Source organism: Leopardus geoffroyi, chromosome B4, assembly GCF_018350155.1.
Source record: "Leopardus geoffroyi isolate Oge1 chromosome B4, O.geoffroyi_Oge1_pat1.0, whole genome shotgun sequence".
Lineage (NCBI taxonomy): Eukaryota > Metazoa > Chordata > Mammalia > Carnivora > Felidae > Leopardus > Leopardus geoffroyi.
In genome coordinates this window covers 24,995,124-25,007,308 of record NC_059341.1, presented here as the reverse complement: position 1 = coordinate 25,007,308, position 12,185 = coordinate 24,995,124, and the positions used below count along the sequence as shown (strand labels likewise).

General features: G+C 39.2%; 1 protein-coding gene across 13 annotated transcripts in view; it reads right to left on the bottom strand.

Annotated features, from left to right (window-relative positions):
* Window positions 1-12,185, bottom strand: part of ANKRD26 (ankyrin repeat domain containing 26) — a 106,681-nt gene that overhangs the window by 75,007 nt on the left and 19,489 nt on the right. For 9 of the 13 annotated variants that reach the window (XM_045466324.1, XM_045466332.1, XM_045466334.1 and 6 more), the window contains one exon: window positions 6,676-6,712. In XM_045466324.1, coding sequence (XP_045322280.1) covers window positions 6,676-6,712 — 37 coding nt within the window. The remainder of the gene's footprint in view (window positions 1-6,675; window positions 6,713-12,185) is intronic. The other 4 variants (XM_045466326.1, XM_045466330.1, XM_045466331.1 and 1 more) reach the window with 1 other exon arrangement.

Genomic DNA, 12,185 nt, shown 5'->3' with positions numbered 1-12,185 from the left:
CGCAGACGAGAGGCCCACGGAAGAGGGTAGGAAGGGCGGAGAGGCGGTGCGTGGTGACGGACTGGCAGGAGGGAGCCAGGGCGGAAGGGCGGCCTGCCGGCCAAGCAGAGCCCCCGAGTCTGGCTTGCAAAAGCAGAGGGGCCGGACGGAGTGTGTTCCAACAGCTAGCGCAACTTAGCATCTGGGAGGTCATAAGTTAACAGCTCTGCTCGGAAAGCGGGAAGGCTGGAGGACAAAGGGAGGGAGAGTTTCTGAGCCCCCGGACGACAGAGCTCAGTTTGTTGGGGAACAAAGGCGCTCATCAGCGCCATCTCCCTCGCCCATCCCCCAGCCAAAATCCCAAAGGGAACCAGTTCCTGCCAGGGAAATTGCTTGATCCCCGCAAACACCCAACGCTGTGCTTCTGCGGAGCCAACCCTCCGGCAGCGGGTCTGACTCCCTCCTGCTGCCACAGGGCCCCTCCTGAAGTGGATCACCTAAGGAGAAGCAAGCTAAGCCTGCCCCTCCTGCCCCCATGCACCTTGCCTACCCACCCCAGCTAATACGCCAGACCCCCAGCACCACAAGACTGCCAGTGTGCAAGTAGCCCAGACGGGCCACACCACCCCACAGTGAATCCCGCCCCTAGGAGAGGGGAAGAGAAGGCACACACCAGTCTGACTGTGGCCCCAGCGGTGGGCTGGGGGCAGACATCAGGTCTGACTGTGGCTCCGCCCACCAACTCCAGTTATACACCACAGCACAGGGGAAGTGCCCTGCAGGACCGCACCACTCCAGGGACTATCCAAAATGACCAAGCGGAAGAATTCCTCTCAAAAGAATCTCCAGGAAATAACAACAGCCAATGAACTGATCAAAAAGGATTTAAATAATATAACAGAAAGTGAATTTAGAAAAATAGTCATAAAATTAATCGCTGGGCTTGAAAACAGTATAGAGGACAGCACAGAATCTCTTGCTACAGAGATCAAGGGACTCAGGAACAGCCAGGAGGAGCTGAAAAACGCTTTAAACGAAATGCAAAATAAAATGAAAACAACGACGGCTCGGATTGAAGAGGCAGAGGAGAGAATAGGTGAACTAGAAGATAAAGTTATGGAAAAAGAGGAAGCTGAGAAAAAGAGAGATAAAAAAATCCAGGAGTATGAGGGGAAAATTAGAGAACTAAGTGATACACTAAAAAGAAATAATATACGCATAATTGGTATCCCAGAGGAGGAAGAGAGAGGGAAAGGTGCTGAAGGGGTACTTGAAGAAATAATAGCTGAGAACTTCCCTGAACTGGGGAAGGAAAAAGGCATTGAAATCCAAGAGGCACAGAGAACTCCCTTCAGACTTGAATCGATCTTCTACACGACATATCATAGTGAAACTGGCAAAATACAAGGATAAAGAGAAAATTCTGAATGCAGCAAGGGATAAACATGCCCTCACATATAAAGGGAGACCTATAAGACTCGTGACTGATCTCTCTTTTGAAACTTGGCAGGCCAGAAAGGATTGGCACGAGATCTTCAATGTGCTGAACAGAAAAAATCTGCAGCCGAGAATCCTTTATCCAGCAAGTCTGTCATTTAGAATAGAAGGAGAGATAAAGGTCTTCCCAAATAAACAAAAACTGAAGGAATTTGTCACCACTAAACCAGCCCTACAAGAGATCCTAAGGGGGATCCTGTGAGACAAAGTACCAGAGACATCGCTACAAGCATAAAACATACAGACATCACAATGACTCTAAACCCATATCTTTCTATAATAACACTGAATGTAAATGGATTAAATGCGCCAACCAAAAGACACAGGGTATCAGAATGGATAAAAAAAAAAGACCCATCTATTTGCTGTCTACAAGAGACTCATTTTAGATCTGAGGACACCGTTAGATTGAGAGTGAGGGGATGGAGAACTATTTATCATGCTACTGGAAGCCAAAAGAAAGCTCGAGTAGCCATACTTATATCAGACAAACTAGACTTTCAATTAAAGGCTGTAACAAGAAATGAAGAAGGGCATTATATAATCATTACAGGGTCTATCCATCAGGAAGAGCTAACAATTATAAATGTCTATGTGCTGAATACCGGAGCCCCCAAATATATAAAACAATTACTCACAAACATAAGCAACCTTATTGATAAGAATGTGGTAATTGCAGGGGACTTTAACACTCCACTTACAGAAATGGATAGATCATCTAGACACACGGTCAATAAAGAAACAAGGGCCCTGAATGATACATTGGATCAGATGGACTTGACAGATATATTTAGAACTCTGCATCCCAAAGCAACAGAATATACTTTCTTCTCGAGTGCACATGGAACATTCTCCAAGATAGATCATATACTGGGTCACAAAACAGCCCTTCATAAGTTTACAAGAATTGAAATTATACCATGCATACTTTCAGACCACAATGCTATGAAGCTTGAAATCAACCACAGGAAAAAGTCTGGAAAACCTCCAAAAGCATGGAGGTTACAGAACACCCTACTAAAGAATGAGTGGGTCAACCAGGCAATTAGAGAAGAAATTAAAAAATATATGGAAACAAACAAAATGAAAATACAACAATCCAAACGCTCTGGGATGCAGAGAAGGCAGTCCTGAGAGGAAAATACATTGCATCCAGGCCTATCTCAAGAAACAAGAAAAATCCCAAATACAAAATCTAACAGCACACCTAAAGGAAACAGAAGCAGAACAGCAAAGGCAGCCTAAACCCAGCAGAAGAAGAGAAATAATAAAGATCAGAGCAGAAATAAACAATATAGAGTCTAAAAAAACTGTAGAGCAGATCAACGAAACCAAGAGTTGGTTTTTTGAAAAAATAAACAAAATTGACAAACCTCTAGCCAGGCTTCTCAAAAAGAAAAGGGAGATGACCCAAATAGATAAAATCATGAATGAAAATGGAATTATTACAACCAATCCCTCAGAGATACAAACAATTATCAGGGAATACTATGAAAAATTATATGCCAACAAATTGGACAACCTGGAAGAAATGGACAAATTCCTAAACACCCACACTCTTCCAAAACTCAATCAGGAGGAAGTAGAAAACTTGAACAGACCCATAACCAGCAAAGAAATTGAATCGGTTATCAAAAATCTCCCAACAAATAAGAGTCCAGGACCAGATGGCTTCCCAGGGGAGTTCTACCAGACGTTTAAAACAGAGATAATACCTATCCTTCTCAAGCTATTCCAAGAAATAGAAAGGGAAGGAAAACTTCCAGACTCATTCTATGAAGCCAGTATTACTTTGATTCCTAAACCAGACAGAGACCCAATAAAAAAACAGAACTACAGACCAATATCCCTGATGAATATGGATGCAAAAATTCTCAATAAGATACTAGCAAATCGAATTCAACAGCATATAAAAAGAATTATTCACCATGATCAAGTGGGATTCATTCCTGGGATGCAGGGCTGGTTCAACATTCGCAAATCAATCAACGTGATACATCACATGAATAAAAGAAAAGATAAGAACCATATGATCCTGTCAATCGATGCAGAAAAGGCCTTTGACAAAATCCAGCACCCTTTCTTAATAAAAACGCTTGAGAAAGTCGGGATAGAAGGAACATACTTAAACATCATAAAAGCCATTTATGAAAAGCCCACAGCTAACATCATTCTCAATGGGGAAAAACTGAGAGCTTTATCCCTGAGATCAGGAACACGACAGGGATGCCCACTCTCACCGCTGTTGTTTCACATAGTGTTGAAAGTTCTAGCATCAGCAATCAGACAACAAAAGGAAATCAAAGTCATCAAAATTGGCAAAGATGAAGTCAAGCTTTCACTTTTTGCAGATGACATGATATTATACATGGAAAATCCGATAGACTCCACCAAAAGTCTGCTAGAACTGATACATGAATTCAGCAAAGTGGCAGGATACAAAATCAATGTACAGAAATCAGTTGCATTCTTATACACTAACAATGAAGCAACAGAAAGACAAATAAAGAAACTGATCCCATTCAAAATTGCACCAAGAAGCATAAAATACCTAGGAATAAATCTAACTAAAGATGTAAAAGATCTGTATGCTGAAAACTATACAAAGCTTATGAAGGTAATTGAAGATATAAAGAAAAGGAAAGACATTCCCTGCTCATGGATTGGAAGAATAAATATTGTCAAAATGTCAATACTACCCAAAGCTATCTACACATTCAATGCAATCCCAATCAAAATTGCACCAGCATTCTTCTTGAAACTAGAACAAGCAATTCTAAAATTCATATGGAACCACAAAAGGCCCCGAATAGCCAAAGTAATTTTGAAGAAGAAGACCAAAGCAGGAGGCATCACAATCCCAGACTTTAGCCTCTACTACAAAGCTGTCATCATCAAGACAGCATGGTATTGGCACAAAAACAGACACATAGACCAATGGAATAGAATAGAATAGAAACCCCAGAACTAGACCCACAAACGTATGGCCAACTCATCTTTGACAAAGCAGGAAAGAAAATCCAATGGAAAAAAGACAGTCTCTTTAACAAATGGTGCTGGGAGAACTGGACAGCAACATGCAGAAGGTTGAAACTAGACCACTTTCTCACACCATTCACAAAAATAAACTCAAAATGGATAAAGGACCTGAATGTGAGACAGGAAACCATCAAAATCCTAGAGGAGAAAGCAGGAAAAGACCTCTCTGACCTCAGCCGTAGCAATCTCTTACTCGACACGTCCCCAAAGGCAAGGGAATTAAAAGCAAAAATGAACTACTGGGACCTTATGAAGATAAAAAGCTTCTGCACAGCAAAGGAAACAACCAACAAAACTAAAAGGCAACCAACGGAATGGGAAAAGATATTTGCAAATGACATATCAGACAAAGGGCTAGTATCCAGAATCTATAAAGAGCTCACCAAACTCCACACCCGAAAAACAAATAACCCAGTGAAGAAATGGGCAGAAAACATGAATAGACATTTCTCTAAAGATATCCGGATGGCCAACAGGCACATGAAAAGATGCTCAACGTCGCTCCTCATCAGGAAAATACAAATCAAAACCACACTCAGGTATCACCTCATGCCAGTCAGAGTGGCCAAAATGAACAAATCAGGAGACTATAGATGCTGCCGAGGATGTGGAGAAACGGGAACCCTCTTGCACTGTTGGTGGGAATGCAAACTGGTGCAGCCACTCTGGAAAACAGTGTGGAGGTTCCTCAGAAAATTAAAAATAGACCTACCCTATGACCCAGCAATAGCACTGCTAGGAATTTATCCAAGGGATACAGGAGTGCTGATGCATAGGGGCACTTGTACCCCAATGTTTATAGCAGCACTCTCAACAATAGCCAAATTATGGAAAGAGCCTAAATGTCCATCAACTGATGAATGGATAAAGAAATTGTGGTTTATATACACAATGGAGTACTACATGGCAATGAGAAAGAACGAAATATGGCCCTTTGTAGCAATGTGGATGGAACTGGAGATTGTTATGCTAAGTGAAATAAGCCATACAGAGAAAGACAGATACCATATGTTTTCACTCTTATGTGGATCCTGAGAAACTTAACAGAAACCCATGGGGGAGGGGAAGGAAAAAAAAAAAAAAAAAGAGGTTAGAGTGGGAGAGAGCCAAACCATAAGAGACTCTTAAAAACAGAACAAACTGAGGGTTGATGGGGGGGTGGGACGGAGGGAGGGTAGGTGATGGGTATTGAGGAGGGCATCTTTTGGGATGAGCACTGGGTGTTGTATGGAAACTAATTTGACAATAAATTTCATGTATTGAAAAAAAAAGAAAAAGAAAAGAAATATCCTCTAAATAGATGCTGAATTTAATTAACGTAACATGGTCTACACCTAGATATCCTTCACTTACAGAAAACTAATTCATCTCAAGAAGAGGAGATATCACTACATCTAAGAACCTGCCTGATTAGATCTTCCTTATGGAAAAGCTGTGATACCATGGCCATAGCTGAGATCCACCCTAAAATCTCTGGTGGTAAAAACAAGAGACTAGTTACCACTGCACTAATTACTTCTAGTTATCACTAGTGGTCAAATATATTAGGGCAAATCCTTGGACTCACCTGGTTTCTTAAGAACACTCTAAATTAGAGTTCATACATCATTAATTTTGACATTCTGAGTTGATCTGACTAGGATCTGTATCTTAATCCCAGTGCTGCTGAGGAACCAAAGAATGGATGTGGAAGCTACACAGGCTGACAGGCAAACCCCCGGGTCAGCTACTCATTAACAATGGAATCATGGGTCGAGTAATCAACCTCCCTGAACCACAGCTGCCAAAGTAATAAAAAGTAGGCTACAATAACACAGCTACTTTGCAAAGCTATACAATGACTATATAATTTAACAGATGTTAAGCGTATGATACAGTGTCTAGTCCAGGATAGAACACTCAACAAATGCTTTTTTCTCTGCATTCCCTTAGGCAACACATAATTTTCATCTCATTTCATTTATATTTTGAGAGAGAATACACAGAGAGAGAGAGAGAGAGAGAGAGAGAGAGAATAACCCAAGCAGGCTGTCAGCACAAAACCCGACATGGGGCTTGAACTCACAAACCTGAGCTGAAATCAAGAGTCAGACACTTAACCGACTGAGTCACCCAGGTGCCCCAACAAATGTCATTTTTAAAAATCCATAAAAATCCTACCTGGTTAAAGAGTCTTCCTCAGAATTCTTATCTTCTACTAAAGAAAAAAGTAAAATACATTTTAAATCAACATTAGAAGAAATATAGGAAATTAAAAGTGTACAGCTAATGATTTGTTAAAAAGTATTCCTTTGGGACCACACCTGGAAACCACACTACACTGAATGGTAATTATACGACTGGTAGGCTTAATGCACTAAGAAATCTTACTTTCTCTTCTATACTGACCAAAAGCAAGAATGGTTGTTATCAGAATTTGATACCTACAAGTGAACTGATGTTTACAGTGACCATACCTGACTGACCCTATGACACTGGAGGAAAATGGTATCGTTAGGAGAATGATTATCATAAGCTGACAATGTCAAACTTAAACTAGCATGATTTTTCTGGACTTCCACTACTAGAGGAGTTAAAAGAGAGTATCTTTATTTTGCTGTAACATGGCAGAACTTCCCCAGCTCTTCAGCAGAGACTGTTCAGTTTTAGGATGAAACACCCCCTCACAAAGTGTGGTCTATAGCTATTGCACTTTGCAGCATGGCAAAACCATAGCAAACAGACTCTCCCTGGCCTTATTTCCAATGGCAAGGTAAGTAAAGACTCAGGATTCCAGTTTTATAAAGTTCTAACCTCTTGAGACTGTCTCCTTCCATTGCTAGAGAGTCTATCTAGACCCACCATATATCACAGAGGAGGATGATCCCAATGTTAGTGCTATGTAGTGGTTCATGACGTCATTTTTCTCAACCCTCCCCATTAGGTGACACACATCTAGAGAAATCATGCTTTTTTTCATGTAAGGCATATGTCATCAGATCCTCTACTGATGAGCAACAAAACAAAACAAAGGGCAAAGAATATCTTGAATGCCTACATTCAATTACCGGGGAATTTTAATTTTCTAAACATTCAAACATATCCACTGTATGATTCTAACTATATGACACTCTGGAAAGAGCAAGACTATGGAGGTAAGGGTTGGGGTGAATGTAGGGATAAAGGGGCACAGCACAGAGGACTTTTAAGGCAGTGAAACTCTTTCACACGATACCACAAAGGTGGATTCACATCATTATACGTTTGTTAAAACTCATAGAATGTATAACACCAAGGCTGAACACTAATGCAAATTAGAGACTTTGCCTGAAAATGATGAGTTAGTATCAATATAAAATGCACCACTGTTGTCAGGGTGCCTGGGTGGTTCAGTTGGTTAAGCGTCCAACTCTTGATCTGAGCTCAGGTTATGATCTCACAGTTCATGGGATCAAGTCCTGCATCAGGCTCTGTGCTGACAGCACAGGATTCTTTCTCCCCTCTTTCTCTGCCCCTTGGCTGCTCACACTCATGCATCCTCTCTCGCTCAAAACTAAACAACAGAACTGAAAAAAAAATACTACTAAAAATGTACCACTGTCGTGCAAGATGTTGACAACAGGGGAGGCTAGGCATGTAAGGGAGTGTGGTATGGTATATGGAGACTCTCTGTACTTTCTATTATATTTTGCTGTGAACTTAAAACTGCTGTAAAAAATAAGGCTTATTAAATGTAAAAAAAAAAAAAAAAGGTATCCATTGAAGCTACTCTTACCATATATTAAAGCATGATACAGTCACCTTGAAAATTAAGATAGAGATCAAAGTAACACAATATGGGTACTATCTCCCAAATTGAAGTATATGAAAATACATAAAGCAAAATACAAAAATACAAAAGTTATTTGTATACTTAGGCAAGAAAACAATTGATGAATATGAGCAAATATCTTATAACTATAAACAGGGATTCAGCACTATATGAATCAAACCTGGGTTATCCATATAATTAAGGATTTTATTCTAATTTTAAATCAAAAATCATTATGTTTATCGTATCTAAGAATCACAATGAAAGCTTAATCACATAAAAAAAGATTATAATGACCTAATATTGCCCTAGTAATTTCTGTACAAATACCTTCTTCATATGGATGATGAAATTGAAACCAGTACCATGTTATACCATCATATTACTTGCGATTAAAATAAAATTTTAAGACACCACCAAAAATTAAGTTAGGGCTATAATTCCTACGCAGAAAAGATTTCATCCAAGAGGCCAAAGATTGCTACCCTCAGAACATCCTACTTGAATGACTAGCCCTTGGTTGTTACCTGGGATCTTAGATTTAAGGAGGGTTCCCACCATTCCCTAGCAGGTTAAGAGCGGCTCACTGTGCCTAAATGCTGGTACAATCTTAAGGCCGTATACTTGATTTCCTTCTGGAAACCTGGAATTTTGGTACATGCTAAGGAGAAGATGCCTATGTGATTAGCATTTGATGAAAACCTCGGGCACTGAGTATCCATAAGACTCCTACTGGCAGACAACATTTCACTTTCATTCCTAATTTGATGCTGGAGGAATTAAGCACATCCTGCTAACTCCACAGAGAAAGGATTCCTGGAAGCCTGCGCTTGGTCTCCTCTGGACTTCACCCCATGCACCTTTTCTCTGTGCTGATTTGCCTTTCTAGCCTGTCCCCATACCAAACCACAGGCATGGGTACAACTATATGCCGAGTTCTGTGAGCTCTTCTAGTGAATAATCAAATCTGGGTGTCATTGGGGGCCTCTAACACAACTGCGTTATATGAAATTTTTGTTATTTAGGTTGATGTCTTATACACGGTTACAGTCAGAAGGTTATTTCACAGAATACTTTTCCTGGAATCTCTTTTTTTTTGGTACTTGCCTTGAAAATTCCTACATTCCTATATATCCATTTGAAGAAAGGTATAAAAGGAATAGATGAAATAATGATGTGAGAAAGTGTGAAACAAGCAACAATCCTATTTTACTCAGGGAAAAAAAAAAAAGAGAATCCTGATGATTGCCACTATGTTCTACCATATAAAAGTTCCTCTCAAATATGAAAAATCAGTTAATTTTCTCCAACTAACTAGGACTTAGTTCATTTTTCTGGCAGCTAGGAATCAAAGAAGTAACAGGGATTGTTCTAGAAAAAACATAACTATCAGACAGAGTATGAAAACATACTACTGATTATAGTTTTTTTCTTTTCCTTGATTTCTTAGAAAATTAAAGATATAGTTCACCCATTAAAGGCAGTTATTGCCAAAATAATCAAAAAGTCAAAATTACTGCATCCAAATTGTCAGATGAATTATCCACTCCACCCTGAAAAGAGGAGATTTGAGAATTAAAGATCAATAGGACCCATTTGGGGGAAGGCAAAGTGAGTTATCTTATATATAACTGGTTCAAAACTTGGTATTCCACAGGAGTACTGATGCATAGGGGCACTTGTACCCCAATGTTTATAGCAGCACTCTCAACAATAGCCAAATTATGGAAAGAGCCTAAATGTCCATCAACTGATGAATGGATAAAGAAATTGTGGTTTATATACACAATGGAGTACTACATGGCAATGAGAAAGAATGAAATATGGCCCTTTGTAGCAACATGGATGGAACTGGAGAGTGTTATGCTAAGTGAAATAAGTCATACAGAGAAAGACAGATACCATATGTTTTCACTCTTATGTGGATCCTGAGAAACTTAACAGAAACCCATGGGGGAGGGGAAGGAAAAAAAAAAAAAAAGAGGTTAGAGTGGGAGAGAGCCAAAGCATAAAAAACTCTTAAAAACTGAGAACAAACTGAGGGTTGATGGCGGGTGGGAGGGAGGGGAGGGTAGGTGATGGGTACTGAAGAGAGCATCTTTTGGGATGAGCACTGGGTGTTGTATGGAAACCAATTTGACAATAAATTTCATATATTAAAAAAATAAAATAAAATAAATAAAAACTGATAGACTCAAAAAATAAATAAATAAACCAATGGATGCTTTGTTTAAAAAAAAACAAACACTTGGTATTCCAATTGGCCATATATTCTTGTTAAGTCACAGCTTACCAATTTCTGAAAAATATATTAAAGCAGTTCACATTAAAACTGTACCCAATAAAAATTTCTACCTGACAATCCAGAAAATGCTTCCAATCTTGACAGACCATCATCACTGACAGTATCACTATCACTGTGTGTACAGGTAGAAAGTCGTTTCACATAAGAAACTCATAAAATATGACACAAACTTTAGATTAGGTAGCCCATTGCCTTAGAAGGAAATATACATATATGTTAAACATGCATATGGTAGAAATGTATTCTAATAGTAGATTCCAAGACAATTTTCCTTAGAGATTTCTTTAGGGATGAAATTCAGAAAGGGAGACTAAAAGGAGAGATATCAGAAGAAGGCAAATCAAAAGAAAATAAAGAGAGACAGCACTAACAAAATACAGTCAGGTATTCAAACATAACAAAAAAGACACAAGCAAAAATAATCCCGTATTGACTTTTTTACTGACATCACTAGAATTCCCAAACTAATGAGAACTAGTAGATTCAGCGCATCACCTGACATTTTCTCCTTGTTATATTAGTTTTCTGCAATAACATATTGACACGAGGTCAGTTTCTCCAATCTGCTGCTCTGGAAACTATTTCTGATCAACACTTAAAACTATTAAAAATACAGCTGTATCGTGATTCCATTCCAGAGACAGGGCCTGACAGTGGCTTCCAGCTGTTGCTGCCAGATTTTTGTTTCAGTATTCATCCAGAAGAGTTAATCAAGGACTTGAGGAAAACCTCAAATACTCCCACAAGAAACAGGTAAGAACGACAACACTTTTCCTCACACTTGACTCCTAGGTTTTGACAATTATGGAAAAATGCTGGGCAAGTATACTCACCAGGCTAGATCATTTTCCCTTGACCCTGCTTGGGTAGGTGTTGCATTTACAAAAAGTTAGATAGGACCTTAGTTGATATGTTATTTTTCCATATTTGGACACAGAAAGTACCAATCACATAAATAAAAGACCTTACAACTCAAAAATTGTTCTTTTGAAAAGATTACCACCAGAGAACTTTTAAAAGTTAAATCCAACTTTCTTTGTAGCAATTTGATAAAAATATTCCTCCTTAAAATTTTTAAAATTTTTTTCAACATCACTTCCTCTAATTCCTCGCCTTTTTCCCTAGCACTCCTCAGTCTTCTTTACTAACTGCCATTCTTCCATCCATCCTCTCTAAATTGGTATTCCCAGGGCTTGTTCACTGGCCTTCTCATTCTACATGTTCTCCATCATGGACAAGCTCAATCTTTATCCAAGCTATGACTGTGCCTAACAATTCTAAGCAGATTATTTCAAATGTGCACCTCCAATCTTGAAGGTCTATCTCCAGCTGGAAACTCCTATTATTCAATTATCCAATTACTGAGAATATCCTACATGGATATTCCACCAAATTCAACATATACAGAAAATTACTGGTCTTCCTCATTCCTGCTGCTCTCCTCTGTTCATCTGATAAAGTCCTACTCATTCTTCATGTCCAATTTAAACGCTGGCGCACAACCTGGAAACCTCTGAATCTTCTGAGAGTTCTCTCTCACCCCCTAACTTTTTATATTCAAGAATCACAAATTCG